The sequence below is a fragment of the Octopus bimaculoides genome, chromosome 20, assembly GCF_046866305.1.
Source record: "Octopus bimaculoides isolate indiv1 chromosome 20, ASM4686630v1, whole genome shotgun sequence".
In the NCBI taxonomy this organism is placed as follows: domain Eukaryota; kingdom Metazoa; phylum Mollusca; class Cephalopoda; order Octopoda; family Octopodidae; genus Octopus; species Octopus bimaculoides.
The window spans coordinates 15,500,028-15,520,099 of record NC_142947.1 but is presented as its reverse complement, the minus strand read 5'-3'; the positions used below and the strand labels follow the sequence as shown (position 1 = coordinate 15,520,099).

Here is a 20,072-nt window from a genome sequence, read left to right as displayed (position 1 = left end):
GACAGGTGGTACTTTTGTTATTTACACCACCTGTCCTCGTCTGTTGTTATTATTTGTATATTCTCCCATATATATATATATATATATATATATATATATATATATATATATATATATATATATATATATATATATATATATATATATATATATATATATATGTATATATATATATATACATATATACATATATATATATATATATATATATATATATATATATATATATATATATATATATATATACATATATATATACACACACACATACGCACACACTCATGCGTAAGGAAATAGGTTATATTTAGTTGATGAACCGAATTAACGAGCTAACAAGAAGCTACGTTATAAATTAAATAGAGCAATCAAATCTTTCTCAACCAACACTCTTCTATTTAAAAATAGTATTGAATCAACAGAGCATATAGGGGCCGGGATAATTTTTGAGATTACTTTTATATGCCATCAAGCACAGTAATTTATTCATCTCCATTTTAATTCATTTCCATTTAATGTAACTTTTCATTCATTTATCAACAGCACCAAATTGATGAACAGCAATATATTGCTGCTACTCATTACTTTGGGGATTCAGTTAAGCGTCATTAACCCTGGAGCAGAAGCTATCTCAGAAAGTCTTCAAAGCACCCCAAATTCACCTACAAACGTGGAAAACATTCAAGGCAAAGAGAAAAAGGGATATGCTTACACAAGCAAAGGTAACATTTCGTTACAATATTCCAGTGTTGTTAGCGGGGCCTAGCTAGGGTTTCGACAAAGGTTTCTCGGTTATTTAAATGGGCGATCTTTCGATACCAGTACGAAATATTGGCCTTTTCCGTAAAAAGTGTCTTCGGCGATCTTTACCAAAGATCGGCCTTTTCCGTAACACCCGCACGATCTTCACTAGGATGTTGTCTTGTTGTCTTGTTGTCTTTTCTATCAATATATATATATATATATATATATATATATATATATATATATATATATATATATATATATATGTGTGTGTGAAATTTTGAATTTAGTTCACGGACCCTCAGTACTAGCTTTGCGGACCCCATTCGGAACCACTGATATAGTTTAATTTTTTTTTTTTTCATAAAAAACAAAAGCGATTTTATTATTTGATTCATAATTTCGTCAAACATGAATATATATAAATTGTATGTTTGATATACATTTCAGCAAAAATCAGACCATCAAGTTACTTCCATTGCAAACACAACAAATTCTTTGGAAACCGTGATATGGAAGACGAAATTGGAAAATCTGGTTCCAAGTTAATACAACTCATGAAAGAAATGAGACTTAGGTAATTTAAACACTTGAACTTCTCCATCTCTACACGTCCTTACAGTTTGAGGGACATAACAGTTCAGTGTATTTATTTTATCTATCATATATACCAGCATGGCGGATGAGAGTGATATAAAACTAGCAGTAGTTCGGGCTATATATCTTTTGGTCACTCTTACTGTTAAACTGTATGCGTGTAAGTGTGTCCCCGCAAACATACTTTATAACCAGCACACAACAAAAAGTAATGTTTGCACAAAAGGTCAGTAGCTTAAAATAGCGATTTCTTATATAAGAACAAGGCCAGAAATTGTCAATGAAAAAGAAAAATTGAATACACTAATCCCAAACGTGGTTGATATTTATTTTATTGACCTCTAAAGTATGAAAGGTAAGTTCGACTGACATAACAAGTCAATGAAGGCGCGGGGCTTAGTGGTTAGGGTAGTCGGCTCACATCGTAAGGTCGTGAGTTCAATTCCCAGCGACATGTTGTGTCCCTGAGCAAGACACATTATTTCTAATTGCTCCAGTACACTCAGCTGGCAAAAATGGGTAGCACCTGTATTTCAAAGGGCCAGCCTTGTCACACTCTGTCACGCTGAATCTCCCTGAGAACTACGTAAAGAGAACATGTCTGGAGTATTCAGCCACCTGCACGTTAATTTCATGAGCAGGCTGTTCCGTTGATCGGGTGAACTGGAACCCTTGTTGTAACCTACGGAGTGCCATATCGATTTATACTAGCATGGTGGATGAAGGTAGAATCAATAGAAGGTCGGGCTAAATATCGCGTGGCTATTGTTCACTCTAAACAGTGTGCATAGACGCGTGCATAGACGCGTGCACAGACGCATTGCAACCATCATCTCAATGGGGGCGCGTGGTCTAGTGGTTATGTTGTTGCACACACGATCTCAAGATCGTTGTTTCGACTCCCGGACCTGGCACCTCGATGTGTTTTTGAGCAAAACATTTCACTTCACGTTGCTCCAGTCCACTCAGCCGTAAATGCGTAACTCTCTGCAATGGGAATTATTCCCCTGCTCAGGGGAATTATTGTGATCTCATCTCTTATATGTCGTGGAAACTGGGTAACCGGCCCTATGAGTCCTCGAACTCGAGAAAGTTATGTCCTGGATGCCCATTCATACCAAAGTACAAGACCAGAAATTATCAGTGAATGAGGAGCAGTAGAGAATATAAACCCCAGGACGTGGATGATATTTATTTCGTTTACCTCTAATTTATGAAAGGTAAGGCTTTCATACATTCATACATTTCATACATTTGAAACAATGAAATTTGAACTCAGAACGTTAAAATACTGTAAAGCAATTTCTGTTTCTTTTGCAGACAAAATGAAACGGAAACCAGTACAACAGAACAATCAAATGCTGAAGTAATGTTATTGGCAACTTGTTCTTTTAGCACTCCGATTACGTGTGACCCTGACTCACTTTACCGTACAGCAGATGGGTCGTGTAATAATCTAGAGAACCCTTATTGGGGAAAAGGGATTACGCCGTTTAATCGATTTCAAACTCCAGAATACTTTGACGGTACGCTGTTAATAATTACTGTTTCGCAAAAAAAGGCGGTGAGCTGGCAAAATGCATAGCGGTGTTTCGTCCGTCCTTATGTTCTCAGTTTGAATTCCGCCGAGGTCGACTTTACCATACTGCGTTCGAAATTTGCTTTCTTGTCTGTAAAATACCAAACACATTCGACGCATATTCTTTTACTTCTTTCAGTCGTTTGACTGCGGTCATACTGAAGCACCGCCTTTAGTCGAGCAGATCGCCCCCAGGACTTATTCTTTGTAAGCCTAGTACTTATTTTATCGGTTTCTTAGGCCGAACCGCTATTTTACAGAGACGTAAACACACCAACATCGGTTGTCAAGCGATGGTGGGGTGGGGTGGGGGGACAAACACAGATACACAAATACACACATATATATATGACGGGCTTTTATCAGTTTCCGTCTACCAAATCCACTCACAAGGCTTTGGTCGACCGAAGGCTATGATAAAAGACATTTGCCCAATCTGCCACGCAGTGGGACTGAACTCGGAAGTATGTGGTTGGTAAACCAGCTGCTTACCAGACAGCCACTCCTGCTGCGTCTATATCTATCTATCTATCTATCTATCTATCTATCTATCTATATATATATATACATATACACACATATATATATATACATATATATACATATATATATATACATATATATACATACATATATATACATATATATACATATATATACATATATATATATATATATATATATATATATATATATATATATATATACACATATATATATATATATACATATATATATATATATATATATATATATACACATATATATATATACATATATATACATATATACACACACACACACACACACACACACACACACACACACACACACACATATATATATACATATCTCTCTCTCTCTCTCTCTCTCTATATATATATATATATATATATATATATATACATGCACATATATATATATATATATATATATATATATATATATATATATATATATATATATATATATATATATATATATATATATATATATATATATAATAGATAAAACGTTCAAAAGACAGGTCGGTTCCGCTCCAATTTATTGCAAATTCTTAAATATATCTCCTGTGTATATACATACTTCCAAACGAACATGATTTTTATTGACCTCCCAATACTTTTTGTTGAATACTTTCTTGTAAACTGTTTTTAACATTGTCTTATGATTATCAAAGAACGTATATATGTACTTTAATACTTTTGTGACAACCAGTACTTAACACAACAAAGCTTATACAAAGCTTTGCATTTTACTTTTGACAATCTTTTCCTAAAAAATTGAAACCGCTCGAGTGAATAAACACCTTTAAAATTGCATTTTCAAACCTTCTTTCATATATATGTGTGTGTGTGTGTGTGTGTGTGTGTGTCCTATTCAGTCACGAATGACTAAGAGATTGCACCTAGAAATTTTCCCTCCGAGACAAGGTCGTTTTGTGGAAGACCAGCAGTTACCTACGCATACCAGTGACGTCGCAACGCATTTCTACAGCTGAGTGGACTGCAGCAACATGAAATAAAGTGTTTTGCGCAATAACGCAACACACAGCCCGGTCTGTGAATTGAACCCACAACCTCAAGACTATAAGCACTGCGCACTAACCACTGAACCACGCTCTTGCACTATATGTACACACACACACACACACACACACACACACACACACACACACACACACATAATGCCAAGGTTGTGATCAAATAAATATGCCTGAAATGGGTTCACATCAATGCTTATTTACTTTTCCCCTTTCTTGCAGGTCTGTTCCTTCCTCGAAACACCAGTGTTACAGGGGGTGCGCTGCCAGAAGCAAGAGCTGTTACTATAGTGATGCATCGGAACAGTAGAATCAGTGATTTTAGTCAGGATGTCACACATTTTACTATGATCTTTGGACAGTTCCTTAACCATGACATGTTAAGCACCGCCACATTTAGAAACGGTAATATACATATGTAACGGTTCAGCGTAACCAAACGTAACGGTATAAGTGTAACTGATAGATTGCAACAGGCTAGGGTGTCTAAGAAGGAGCGCGTGTTGCTTAGTTAAAGAAATAATGTAGTAGAAATTTTATTGAATATTTACAAAGCTTCACAACGGTGACGAGTTGGAGTCAGTTTTGATAGAGAATCTCTTGTCAGTACTTACTCTATTTTACTTGTTTCAGTCATTTGACTGCGGCCATGCTGGAGCATCGCCTTTAGTCTTTGAAATCGACCCCAGGACTTATTCCTATTAGCAAATGAAACGCGTGTAATGGAGCATGAGTAATATTTTGTTTTATTATAACTCTACAAATATTTCCGCAAATAGAATAAGCAAATGTGCTTCAAGAGGAAACAGCTGGGATTTACCCTAACTACCTATATGATAAAGATAGATAGATAGATATCTTATATCTTTTATCTTTTACTTGTTTCAGTCATTAGACTTCGGCACCGCTTTGACGGACTTTTAGTCGAACCCATCGACCCCAGTGCTTATTTTTTAAAGCCTAGTACTTATTCTATCAGTCTCTTTTGCGGAACCGCTAAGTTACAGTGACGTAAACACACCAGCACCAAGTTTCTGCGTTCATATCCTGTCGGACTCAACATTGCCTTTCATCCTTCTGGGATCGATTAAATGAAGTACCAGTCAAATACTTGGTTTACTTTTATCGAGAACAACCTTCCGCCAAAAATCATGAAATCATGTCGAAAGCGTTATTTTAATTATATTTTGATCAAATATTTTTTTATTCTTCAGGTTTAGACTGCTGTACTGCTGAAGATGTGTAAGTTATTAATACTTTTTGTTAGATTTTAATTATCGTCTGCTACAAGTCGGTGAGTTGGCAAAATCGTTAGCACACTGTGCAAAATGCTTAGCGGCATTTCGTCCGTCTTTTCGTTCTGAGTTCAAATTCTGCGGCGGTCGATTTTACCTTTCATCCTTTCGGAGTCGATAATATAAGTGCCAGTTGAGTACTGGGGTCGATGTAAACAAGAGTGAATTTTGCATTGAAAGCAAATATGAGAGTTTCTCTCATAGTAACTACAGCAGTTAAGTTTGTTCTAATAGAACGTTCACATTTAAGTGAGGAACTTTATTACCTGTCGGGTAAAATATCTTTACGTTCTGTGTTCAAATTCTGCTGAGGTCAACATTGCCTTTCATTGTTCCGGGTTTGATTAAATAAGTACCAATGAGGTAGTCCTCCCCTGAAATTGCTGGCTTTGTGCCAAAAATTGAAACCAACATCATAGTTCTCATTGATTTCCATGTACGTTCGCTCCAAGAAGTTGACATTTTCTCCCTCAATCTCAATGCCACAGTCGAAATACGAACTTATAATTCTCCGGAAGAGAAAAGGTAATGCATTAACTCACCTATACCTGACGCTGACGATATAAATCTGTGTTCTTTGAAAAATGCTTTTATACGTCTTTATATTTGGACACAATGTGCTTACGTGTGTATTTCTGCTTACATGTGTATGTGTGTGTGTGCGCGCGCGTATCAACGGCCGTCTGCCTCTTTTATAGTCGGCCTGAGTATCTACACCTGAAAATTGCTTCTCCAAGTAGCAGGCCTTCGTGTAGCAGAGCAAGGTTTTGGGGAAGACTAGGAGTTGCCCACGCATACAAGCCAACTCACCTATCTCCACGCCATCGAGAATATCAAAAGGAAAGACAAAGCTGATACAGATTGGTACTTGTGTCTTTTGCAGAGTTTGCCATCAGAACGTAGGGTTAGGGTTAGGGTAGAGTTCCGTTCAAACAAATTCCGCTAACCCATCACCCTGGAAACAATGACCTTGACGGATTTTAAGCTCGGGATTTAATTGGGCTCAATTACCGCAAGCGCGTGTGCGTACGTGAGTGATGACCCTCATGTTTATCTAATTCTATTGATTGATGAATTATGTATTTTGTATTTTGATTTACATTATAGGGAACAGTGCATGCCGATTTTGCTTCCCAATGATGACCCTTATTTCGGCGCATTTAATAGAGATTGTCTTCCTTTCACGCGAGCTCTTACAACACCTCCACTCAACTGTCAACCTGGTAACGTGACATTTCATTCATTTTATTTATCTATTTATCTTCCATTTGCCTGCCACGTGTATTACACATGGTGCACAGACAGGACATATCTCCAAGACGTCCATTCCCCAATTTCTTTCAACCGCCAGAGTAACTGGGGCTTATGATGAAAGGAAATCTTTATATTACTGAAAACGTATGAAACAAGGGCTAGCTAAAAGTCTGAAAGAAAGCATGCACACTTACGCACAAACTTATGAAAATGCTTTGGACAAGCAAAGGGTCAACTTTGGGAAGATCTTCAGCTTGTTTGTTTATTTGTTTGGTTTTTAGTTGTTTTATTTTTAATTATAACTCAGTGGAAGAAGAAAAATGTCTGTGATTTTTTTCAAAACCTGAGAGGAAGAAGAAGGAATTCATTTTCACTTCCGAAAGACCTGGTCCGAATGTTTGCTATACGGTGTAATCATTAAAGACGCCTTTGAGCCATATAATAACAATATAGTGATATTAAAACTGGTGACAGATTCAGCAACAATGGTCGATAACTGAATTATGTAAATGTCTAGTGTTATTAAATATTATCTCAAAAACGTTGAGCTTGCAAAATCGATAAGTGCATCGGACGAAATGTTTCGCAGCATTTCTTTCTGATCTTTACGTTCTGAATTCAAATCTCACCGAGGTTAGTTTTACCTTTTTTCATTCGGGATTAAGGAAATAAAGTACTGGTCAAGTACTAAGGTCGGTGATTTACTCTTACTGTCCTTGTGCCAAAATTAGGACCCGTTACGAAATTTTGTTTTGCTACGTTCCAAGTTCAAATCGCACCGGCTGAAACTTTGCTTTTCACATTATCGAGATCGAAGTGTTTGAAGTGACCGAAGTGATTGTCATGTATTGGGATCCTTTTAATTGACAAAACTCCTTTTTTTTTTATAAATCTACTGCCTCATGCGCCAAATGTGAGAAATTATTTCATTCTACATTTGTTTCAATGCAACTATGTTAACGTTACCTTTACTGGAAGAACAGAGCAGAAGATTTTTGAATTTCTGACGTTAATTTATGTGTGACAATGTTCTGAGTTCATACCTCCCATTCATCAACTTCGTATTGTAAATCTGTTAAATATGACTTGTAATACTGATATGTTCAACTCTGCAGAATGGTTTAGCTCAAAAAGACTCCGAGTGTCAGATCTCTCTAGAGTAAATTCATTGCTTTTTGTCTCTGTACGATCGATAAAATAAGTTCCTCTCTTGCAAATGGAAGACATATCATCGATTTTATGCCAAAATACGAATTGGAAATGGTGATTTAAGATAAAATGATGATGGAGAATTGAATTAAATGCCTTGTACGTACTTTTACGTTCGGATCCCGCCGAGGTCGGCCTTGCCTTTCATTTCTCCATCGTTGACGTAATAAAATACGTCATATATTGTGTGAATATAATCCATCGTAGTACTTATCACACGAATATGTAACTTAGTGTCTATGGTAGAAATGAATGTGTATAATAAAGGCAATGTAAATCATTGTATTATGTGTCACACTTTGGTAACTTTACTAAATGAAATCTCTCTGTGTCTTTCTCTGACTTCATTCGGAGTTAGCCCCACCATAAATGTGATTGTGTGAGCGCGTGTGCGTGTGTGTAACAGCTTTTGCTTTAAACATGAATGTAATTTATTTATTGAACAGGTGCTAAAGAAGTATTGAACAGTCAAACAAGCTTTATCGATTGTTCACAAGTCTATGGAAGCACTCGTGAGCAAAGTCTCAGTTTAAGGACAATGTCTAATGGTAAGATGTTCATAATTGTTTACAACGTCATATCCATAGAATTATTCTGTTCGTCACAACGTGTGTTAAAGCATTACGCTATTAACAATCTTATCTATGGAAGGTAGTCGGTGACATAATCGAAAATTTTAACATAATTTGATAAATTTATAAATTTATGAGTTATACCTGTATTTTAAAGGGCCAATCTTGTCACGATGAACCTCCCTGAGGACTACGTTAAGGGCATGTGTGTCTGTATAGTACTCGGCCACTTGCACGTTAATTTCGCGAGCAGGCTGTTCCATTGATCTGATCAACTGAGACCCTTACCGTCAAAATCGACCGAGTACAAGTTATTACAATCATAGTCGTTATTTGTTTTATCTCCTTCTATATTTTCTCAATCTTCTACAAGTTCCCTCTGTTGCAAGCATTCGTATGATGTCTGTTGCATTGGGATAACATTTAATTAATAATATACAGAAATAAATTTATTTCTCAAACGCGTGATAATGCTATACGTAGCGTGATCAAGATAAATTATCCATATAATGCAGAAAAATACGTTACCGTCCAGCCATGAGACTCGAACTCACATCTCTGTGATTACACGTCTGCAGAAGAATTCGTTGCTGGGCAGCTTAGTTTAATGGTAAAACACTTGACGTGTAATCACAGAGATGTGAGTTCGAGTCTCATGGCTGGCCAGTAACGTATTTTTCTGTAATGTATGGATAGTTTATCCTGATCACGCTATTTATTAGCATTATCACGCGTTTGAGAACTAAATTTATTTCTGTATCTTACGATACACCTCAACGCTTCTAAAAACAAACTTTGTTTGTTTACTTTCATCGTAAAAGTTGAATTTAATTAATAATATTTTTATCCTTCACTTTACCTCTCTGGCCATGGCGGTTCTGCAAAAAAAAGTTTATAGTAGTTAACCTTCATACTCTGTGTCACTATACTATAAAGAAAAGCTGTCTTGTTGCTTATCTGTTGAGACTAAATAAACACACACACACACACACACACACACACACACACACACATATATAATATATTTTTTTATAGTTTCAGCTTAGAGCTGCGGCCATGGTGATGCACCGCCGTGTTGCTACACTGTTATTACAGGGAGCCTCTTACAATATGTGGCACTTGGTGAAGAATGGAGTTTGATTTAGCAACCCTCATTTGCACCTCCTGCCGCGAGGTAGGTTCATCTGGGACTCTCGACAGGAAGAGGTCCAGCTTTGATTAAAAAACCCCTACATCTACTTTGTGCAGGTTCCTCAGGCTCTTTGGGAGAATATTAAAAAGCTGTGGGCCCCTGAAACCCAAACTGTTGCAGTAACTGGTCCTGAAGCGCGATGGCATTGCTGGGATCTTTGGCACTATGCAGTGTCGTCCCGTTCTGGCATTGGTGTAGCTTTCAATGCCAAAATTTGGCACAATTCCTTCCAGGATCTTCCAGATGTATATTACTGCATACCTCTCCCGCCTTCTCTCCAGGGAGTAGAGTCTTAGCTGTTTCAGCCTTTCCCAGTAGCTGAGCAGTTGCAAAGAGACAATCTTCTTTGTGAATCTTCTCTGGATTGCTTCAAGGTCTGCTGTTAATTTCACACTGGTGGGTGACCACAGCTGTGAGCAGTAATCCAGGCGGCTGAGGACGAATGTCCTCCAGAGGATCATCATGGTTTCCTTATCTCTGGTTCTGAATGTTCTCAGGATCCATCCAGCAAATCGTCTGCACTTTGTGGCCATCCTGGTAATGTGCACTTGGAAAGAGGTATCATCACTCATGTCGATACCCAGGTCTCTCACTGATTTAGGCTCTGGGATTGAGATTCTCTGCGGACCAGTGTACTCTGTAAGTTTCATATTCAGTTTTGGGCGTTGGTAGCGCAGGGCTTGGAATTTTTCAGCATTAAACTGCATATATAGTAAAGAGTATTTGCCAACATAATTTGGCAGTCTTGATTAGGACGAATGTTACTGTTATCTAGCCCCAGGAAACATCGTGAGGCTAAATAACAGTAACATTCGTCCTAATCAGGACTATCACATTATGTTGGCAGATAATTTTTACTCTAGAGTACTGTTACTGAAAGTTTCTCGTTCAGAAATTTAGAAATAATACAACATTACACGCATTTTCCGACTTCACTTTTTTTTCTTGGAACAGTCGTGTTCCAATTTCAACTCTTAACAATAAAACACATGGTGATTTGAAAACGACAGATTACACATATTTTTCTTGGACCCTTTTATCATTGTCAAATACATCTTATTCATAAAATCCAATTGAGATGGTCAGTGGCGAACTGGACAACAGACAAAAATATTAAAGTCTCGCCGAAAATATAACATACTACCCCATCTTTTTCTCCCCTCTCTTTCTTCCCTCTCTCTCTCTCTCACTCTCTCACTCTCTTTCCCTCTCTATGTCTGTTAAATACAATGACATAGGAATCATTTGTCGTGATTTTGCTTTCAAATGAAAGAACATACACATTAAAATTAAATAAAATTGGATTTATTGAAACCAATACAGTAAGTGAAAGTGTTAACAAGTACCGTTTCATATTTGCGAATGAGCTCTAAAATATATGTACGTGTTTATGCATAAATGGTGTCTGTGAATCTGTGCGGGGTGAATATATAGATATATATTCATTCTTTATTTTTTATGCCTATATTTTATTCTGAAATAAAAGAAAACAACAAACAAAACAACATCAATAATCTTTCAGTTTATTATAACTACAGAATGTCTTTCTTTATGTACCTCTAGGTTTATTGCTAACAACCTCAGCTGAAGATTTCGATTTATTACCTGTTAATAACTCCTCTTTCTGTCGAGTACCGGACAATTTCTGTTTTATCACTGGTAAGGTCATTGTTTTTTTCCTTCGGCAATAATTCCTAAAAGAAAATTTCCCTAGTTCGGTAATTGTTATTGATGTGTATAAAAACAGCATAAAGCTGTTGAATGGTTGAATCAGTAGAGTGACGGCCGAACAAAATTGCTTTGTCTTATATAGTTACTTTCCTTTACGTTCTGAGTTCAAATACCGTCCAAGTTGTCTTTGCCTTTTTGGGTCGATAAGGAAATCAGAAGTTGAGCATTGAAATTAACGTAATACATATTACTCCCACACCCATACCACCTCCCACTCCACTCACACCAGCACCGACCACATCTCAGCACCCACACCACACACTATTATCCACACACCCACACACAATTTTCAATAGCGTCACTACACAAACCACTATACAAGCAGCCACAATGTTCAGCTCAGTACATACACCACACACCCTCATGTACACTCCCATTCCCACACAAGCACATAATACCTGAACACAGACAATATATATTCCCATACCCACACAAGCACATGATATTTGAACACAGATAATACATATATCATTGGTTGTAAGTGAAACAAGCTAAAAGCGATTTCATAGTTTAAACGTAAGAACTACACATCTCGCCGTGTTCCCAGCATAGTACATCTAGGACTATACTTTAAGACGACAGAGTATGATTTTGAAGGTTAAATAGTTGCTATTTCTAAAATAAATACAGAGAAATATATATTTGCTATTTGAGCTGTTAGTTTTCATTATTTAAGATTAGCTATTCATCCATCTTCTCCGCCCACTTATTCCTGGGAGAGTCGTGGGTGAAGAGTTCTCTGGCACTTCCTCTATATGGTTCTCTCAGAAGCAAACGTCATTACACTTTCCTGCTGATTTCCCAAGTGCGACCAACTAAGATTATGGATATCATCCGACCATTCTTGATCCATCCCTTGGTATCCAGCAAGTTAGTCTTCAGCCGTCTTGCAATTCGTTCCTACGTCACTCTAATCACATGTCCCTTGTGCCGGAGCTATAACCTCTCAATGTATCGGCTCCGCCTTATCAGCTCGGCCTGAATAGACTCCCTTATCTTCAAACTGTGAACCCCGTTGAATAATGTTACTCCAATCCTCCCAGTGAACTCTGCATGTAAGGTTAGTTATTGAATAAATATCTCAGTTATAATGAGTTTTCCCAGTCAAAAATAAATAACCAACTAAAAGATGATTTCGTTCACTATCCCTTCCTTTGTTTACAGGTGATGCAAGAGCCAATCAAAACAACATGCTTCTAACGTTGCACACTGTATTTCTCAGAGAACATAATCGTATTGCAAGATTTCTCCGTGTTGTAAATCCCAATCTTGCCGACGAAGAACTTTTTCAGGAATCAAGGCGGATAAATATTGCACAAATGCAGAATATCGTCTACAGAGAGTATCTCCCTCGTATTCTCGGCGTTTCTGCAATGCAGTCCCATGGATTGCAGTTACTGAATAGTGGCTTCGAAGAATATAATCAAAATATTAACCCAGCCATTAACGTAGCATTTTCTGGCGCTGCTTTTCGTTTCGGTCATTCAACAATCCGGTCGACATTTTCCAATGGTGTAGGTCAGCAAATTTTGCTGTCCACTTCATTCAATACCAACGATCCTTTCTACGTGGTTGATAATGCCGTTGGTAATTTCATACGGGGTCTTTTAGTTGACCAAGCTCAAACAACAGATAGGTAGGTTTTAACAGTTGTTTATTGATAATTGTCAAATGAAGGTGTGAGATTATATTTTATGCTTGGAATATTAAATAAGTAAAAGTAGGATCAAATGTGCAGTGAGATTCAAGGCTGAAGAGATGCCACGCGGTGCATGAAAGACAAGCAGCCCAATTGAAAGAGTGTGTCCAGAAAGATACTGGGGGTGGGGACAACACTTATAAGGAAAGATAGAAGAAAGGGGAATATTGTGGGAAACTACCGTCCCATAGCAAGACTTCTTAAGGCAACTGGAAATCCCATGCAAGATTGATGTCTTGCAAAAAAGCAGCCTTATTGGGCACAGCGCACATCTTAAGGAAAATATTATCAGTCTGAGGTCCTCGTTGTGACTTAACAGATGACTAAAGATTCCGGTGCATTGTACCTACACTGTGTTACGAAGGAATACTACCACTACTACTACTACTACTACTACTACTACTACTACTACTACTACTACTACTACTACTACTAATAATAATAATAATAATAACAATAATAATAATAATAATAATAATAATAATAATAATCTGTCTGTCTATCTTTCTCTCTTTCTCCCTCTATCTCCATGTATATATATATATATATATATATATATATATATATATATGTATGCATGTATATATATATACACGTATGCATGCATGTATGTATATATATATTACCGCTATGATAAGTTTTCAATATTTCTCTACAGATTACTTTCTGATCAAGTAACAGATCGTCTCTTCGAGTCTGTTCCCGGGCAAAGTCTAGATTTGGCTTCAATGAACATACAGAGAGGTCGCGATGTTGGATTAAGACCCTACATCCATTGGCGACAATGGTGTGGTCTTTCTTTCCCGAGAAGTTTTGCAGATCTTGTGGACCATACAGAAGAAGAACAAATTAGACTTCAAAGAGTATATTCGTAAGTTTCTCATTATGCTAAGTTTGTAATTATTATATTACGTTTCTTTCTTTCTTTCTTTCTTTCTTTCTTTCTTTCTTTCTTTCTTTCTTTCTTTCTTTCTTTCTTTCTTTCTTTCTTTCTTTCTCCTTTCTCTCTGTCTCTCACACACACACACTTTTACTTTCTCCCCTTTTGACGTTTACATATATGCATACATAATACATATGCGCGCGCGTGTGTGTGTGTGATGCTTTCAGTTTAATTTTCCATGCTGGTGATGTTTGATTTTCTGGAACAGTATTTTGCGACCGGATGCTCTTCAAGTCGCCAACCCTTTTGTCGTCTCTTATGACCGGCAGTAACAGCTTAAACGAACGGAGGAAAAGCTTTACACACCACAGTAGTGTATAATTGTTTATTCAGGCTGATCAAATGTTTTGTTATTCTACTGTTACCCTGGCGTGTTGCCGAGAAATCTAATGAAAGAATCTGGATAAAGATACGAGTAAGAAGTCGGACAGAAACAAAAAGCAAACAAAGGGAAGAGAAAATGTTTGACAGGAAGAAAAACTAGTGATGGTTCTGTAATCTTGGGGTTATGCTTCAAGATGACGCACACGTATCCAAAAACTCTACCTTGGAACACACACCACCTTACATCTGCATTAAAACAATATTAAATGCGTTGTAATTGAATCTATTTACAAATATGATGAAATTATCCGTACATTTACATTTAGCTTTAATATGCGCGTCTCTTCTTTCGGATAAACAAAATACGAAGTACACGGATTATTTTTGGTCTTCAAAATAAAATACCGTGGATTATTATTTTAAATAAATGACTGTAGAAAGACTCAGCTATCAAAAATGGCAGCAAAAGATGTGACCTGTGAACTTCGGAAAAAAGGCTTGCACGAAAAAATTCACTGCAGCCAGGGAAATATTTACTGTGTTTTTGGATGCGTCGTATTCTCTTGTGCTACGTCTCCCAACCATACAGAACTTGCTGATTTATCTCCCAAACAACCTATAACTAAACATTTCTGTTTCCCGTGTTTCTTTTTCCTTTTATGTCTTTGTGTCTTTAGATATATATATATATATATATATATATATATATATATATATATATAATGTTTCAGGGATGTTGCTGATATTGATCTTTGGACAGGGGGTCTATCAGAAAGACACATGAATGGTAGTAATCTAGGACCAACGTTTGCTTGCATCATTGGACGCCAATTCTTGTTGCTGAAGTCCGGGGATCGATTCTGGTATGAGAATTCTGGTCCTCAAAAATTTACATCCAGTAAGTTTCTCGTTCTATCCAATGTTCTTTTTTTTTTCCTTATTTACTCTACTATTTTAAAAAGATTTTTGATTTACAGAAAGGAAATTGTAGCTTTAGCTATTCTGAAAGTCTAACTATCTCGATTGAACTCTTCTTAACCATACTTAAGTCTTGGCCATACTTAGGTCGGTAGCTAAACTGAAGTCTCATTATCCTTACTGAAAACTTACCATAAGTTTGTCGATTGTTCCACATTTTTATAGATTATATTTCTGCGTTCACTTTCATTACTTGTGTATCAATGTATGTGCGCGTGCAATTATGTATAATTTGATATACATTAGTAAAGATAAGTTTAACACATTAATTAACGCGTAACATCTTCATTAACGCCGCCACTGAATATAGGACTTTTATATTACTCATGTGGTATTCACGAATGTTGAGGGAGAGCTACAGTTAATTTTACAGACTTCGGCACTTGACAGCCACTACAGATGGACGATAGACCGAGCTGTCTTCAGTAGTGATTCGAGCTTTATGATGAATAAGATCATAATTAAATCCTGCATATGTGATTGCGTGTGTGTGTATGTATTTGTGAGTGTGAATGTATGTGTGAGTGTATGTGTGTGTGCGTGCGTCCGTGCGTATATGTGTGTGTATACGATTATCAGCTATAATCACATATTATAATAATTATATACACATCGGTGTGGAATTCGCCTATAAAATAGTGCGCCGTACAAATAAACCATGGGAGTTTTCACTCCACCCGAACCTTACTCGGTGTTACAATGTACATGATAAATGTAAGGAACCAGTGATTCATTTGTTTGAGAAAAAAAAAATTCACAAGACCCATGATATAAAATATAATAGCTTCGCAGAATACTGTTGTTCTGATTTCAAACATGAATTTATACATATTCCATATAAGGAAAGTACAAGGACACATGCTGAAAGACTATACTAGACACACTGAGGATAGTAAGTTGTCAAGCTCTAAGTTGTCAAACATTTCATGTAATATTTCAAAATATGGGACACTGTTTTCCTCATGTTCAGTGGTGGTGGTGGTGGTGGTAGTAGTAGTAGTAGTAGTAGTAGTAGTAGTAGTAGTAGTAGTAGTAGTAGTAGTAGTAGTAGTAATCAATAAAATGTGTTGATTGTAACGTTTTTCTTTAACATCTAGACCAGCTTGCAGCTCTACGCCAAAGCAGCCAATCTCGGATTTTGTGTGACAATAGCAATGTTGTCACTATCCAAGCCGACCCGTTTACAAAAGTATCAGAAACGTAAGTACGACCTAGTAATAATAACTTCTTTTTTTTTATGTGGTGGTGGTGGTGGTAGTCGTGGTTTTATTTGGGTTATAGGCTAAGACAATCTTCTAATGGAATGAAATAGAATGATGTAGGATAATCACTGTATCTATTTACAACTTGATGGACTGATTCAGCAACAGTTAAGAACTTGAACCATGATCACAGTATAGAACGGGTGGCGGCATCGAACCATTAGCCTTTTGGTCGGTGATCCTCTTCGCCACTCATTCAGTCAAATATGTGTGTCAAAAGCTAAGTGAGCGTGGTTTGTAAGAAACTCACCAAAGCTTAGTTTCAAACCACAAAACATAATCCAATTGGTTATTCTATTAATCTATTAGTTATTAAATTTTAATTCCAAGACATTGTTGCCTTCCTCATTAGTTTATAGCATGGTCAGAATCCGTCAGATGGAAGGATAAAATGAATGAATAAATAAGTAAATAAATAAATAAATACATAAATATTCTTTTCCTCGGCGGCTGAGGGCCTCAGAGACAACTCCATTATCCCCTCGTTGTGTTTTCATGTTCTCTTCAGGAAGACTAGGGTCTCTTCCGACTCGACCTACTTCCTTAGTCTTCGCCGTTTGCAGGCCCTCACAGGCACTGGATGTTTATTCTCGAAGCTGCTTGTTTCTTAACCTAGCTACTTTCCAGGGTTACCAAGCCCAGACCGCCCAGTTACACTGCCAGTGATAGCACATTAGTGCTATCTCCAAGATCTATTTTAAAACAAAAGCTGAGGAAGTACCACATTCCCACTTGTCTTAAAGTACGCTGGACACTAACCGGGAATTTTCGCGCTATTACTTGATGGTCGTTGATTCTACGTTGGAATTCACCCGTCCTTTTGAGAGGTAATTTGTTCTACTGGGTTTCTAGCAATTCTCCTCATCAGACAAGTCTATTGAGGGAGCCACTCCAGATGCAGACGGCTCGATCATAGAATAGATTGCATTGGGTTACATATGAGAGAAACATCTAAGCGACCTGACTTAATACTTCGCTGTACTATGAAGGATGTTTCAATACCGGAAGTTCACAGATTACTCTAGGAAAACAGATCGGAGCATAGGTATAAAACTTTTATTCCAAATGTGCATCAAGAACTGTCTTCACCGATTGTCTCATAATTCTTTTTTTTTTTTTTTTAATTTACTTTCAGAAATCCAGTTGTTAGTTGCGATTCCTTACCAGAAGTGGACTTGTGTCTGTTTGGTAGAAGCATGGCGGAATGGAGCGAATGGTCGACCTGCGAAATTGGAATTAGACGTCGTGAGAGAGTTTGTCTCGGACCAACTGATGGTCTTTGCTCATGTGAGAAGAACTCGACGGAAACTGATATTGAAAGATGTGAATAACCTCTAGACCGTGGAGTCAAACCGAAGAGGAAAAAAAAAAACCTAGAAACTACAAAATTGCTTTATACTTTTGTTTCGTCAATAAAAGACTTTTCTGGTAGATGTTAACGCTTTTGTGTTAAAGTTCATTCTACTGAGATGTACTTGCATAGCAAGTGACCTGATCTCAGATCGTGTGCTGAAACAAAAACAATTGCAGTGTGGAAGGTGTTTATAAGCCATTAAAATTAATGTGTCAAAATATTTTCGTCGCTTTGAGACCGCGACCTGTTCACTGACAAAATTCGTGATGCAACACGGAATTTTGTCAGTGAACAGGTCACGGTCTCAAAGTGACGAAAATATTTCAATGTTGAAGTGAATCTAACGGTTTTGTGTGTTTTTAATTGGCTTATAAACACCTTCCACGCTGAAATTGTTCATTTTACTGTTATTGGTAATTTGTAAAAGTAATCAGCTATAAATTAACGCTTGTGTAAGTGTTAAGTATAAGTTTCACACACACACACACATACATATATACATACATACATACATATGTGCGTGTGCGTGTGTGTGTGCATAATATATATGCATATATATAAATATATATGAATATATGTGCATAATGTATATGTGCATAATACACATATACGCCTTAGTAACGAAGTAAACTATGAATGATCAACATCTCTTTGGTGAATGAATAATTTCTTTTAGTAGTTGAGTTCTGTCTACGCGAATTAAAAGGTTTCGTGGTTTCATACGAATATATTTGCATGAAATATATAGTGACAACTGCTATACACATACATACACACACATATGTACACATGCATATATATGATATATGATATACGCCTCTCACGCCCCACTGTGACGAATTCGGGACTCGCACTGATGTCAGCCAGTTCATGCGCCGCATCAAACTGTGCGCGTTCTTCCATACATCAACACAGCGTCCCAACAATAGGGACTACTTCTCGGACCTGGGACGCCGCCCATCCAACTGGACGCCGCCTCCAGGCCAATTCAGTAGCCTAAACTTGTTCGTGGATGACTGTAAGGCGTTGGTCGAGCGTTTCGACTTAAAAAAAAAAAAAAAGATCCCTCCGGGCCAATCTTACCCGGGCCGAATCGGTCGCCCTCCGCAATCTCCGCCGCCGCGACGACATCGTCATCAAGCCGGCGGACAAAGGTGGAGCAGTGGTGATGTGGCGCACGGACCTTTACAGAGAGGAATCGCTCAGCCAGCTTCACAATCCCCTCTTCTACCGCCTCCTCCCCTCCGACCCCACCCCCTCCTACCAACGGCTTGTGTCCTCCACAATCCATGACCTCATCTCCTCCTCTGCTCTTCAACCTAACAACCCTGGCCGCCCCATTGTCTCTGCTTGCAATTGCCCCACCGAACTCATTTCAAAATACCTCGACCATATTCTATCCCTGTTAGTTGCTGCCCTCCCATCCCACATACACGACACTAACCACGCCCTTCGCCTCTTCTATTCCTTTTCTTTCCCTCCCGGCCCCTCAAACCTCCTCTTCACCCTGGACATCAAATCTCTATACACCGTGATTCCACACAACGATGGTCTCTCAGCCCTCCAATACTTCCTTGACCGCCGCCCTGACCCCACACCTAGCACTCCTACCCTGCTTCGTCTGGCAGAACTCGTCCTCACCCTCAACTGCTTCACGTTCGCCGGAGATACCTACCAACAGGAATCTGGGGTCGCGATGGGAACGAGAATGGGTCCCAATTATGCCAACCTCTTCGTTGGTTACATTGAGGCCCAAGTATTCTCCCAATTCTCCGGTCCGACCCCAGAATTATACGGTC

At 37.8% G+C, this 20,072-nt stretch overlaps 1 protein-coding gene across 2 annotated transcripts in view; it reads left to right on the top strand.

The window, feature by feature from the left end:
* Window positions 1-18,358, top strand: part of LOC106871709 (salivary peroxidase/catechol oxidase) — a 25,310-nt gene extending 6,952 nt beyond the window's left edge. Inside the window, exons 2-14 of one of the 2 annotated variants that reach the window (XM_089338064.1) lie at window positions 541-719; window positions 1,192-1,318; window positions 2,659-2,864; window positions 4,683-4,865; window positions 5,675-5,702; window positions 6,863-6,978; window positions 8,665-8,766; window positions 11,546-11,641; window positions 12,878-13,349; window positions 14,071-14,283; window positions 15,411-15,577; window positions 16,755-16,857; window positions 18,055-18,358. In XM_089338064.1, coding sequence (XP_089194190.1) covers window positions 541-719; window positions 1,192-1,318; window positions 2,659-2,864; window positions 4,683-4,865; window positions 5,675-5,702; window positions 6,863-6,978; window positions 8,665-8,766; window positions 11,546-11,641; window positions 12,878-13,349; window positions 14,071-14,283; window positions 15,411-15,577; window positions 16,755-16,857; window positions 18,055-18,250 — 2,188 coding nt within the window. In that variant the 3' untranslated portion in view covers window positions 18,251-18,358. The remainder of the gene's footprint in view (window positions 1-540; window positions 720-1,191; window positions 1,319-2,658; window positions 2,865-4,682; window positions 4,866-5,674; window positions 5,703-6,862; window positions 6,979-8,664; window positions 8,767-11,545; window positions 11,642-12,877; window positions 13,350-14,070; window positions 14,284-15,410; window positions 15,578-16,754; window positions 16,858-18,054) is intronic. The other variant, XR_016237507.1, reaches the window with a different exon arrangement.
* The last annotated feature ends 1,714 nt before the right edge of the window (window positions 18,359-20,072 follow it).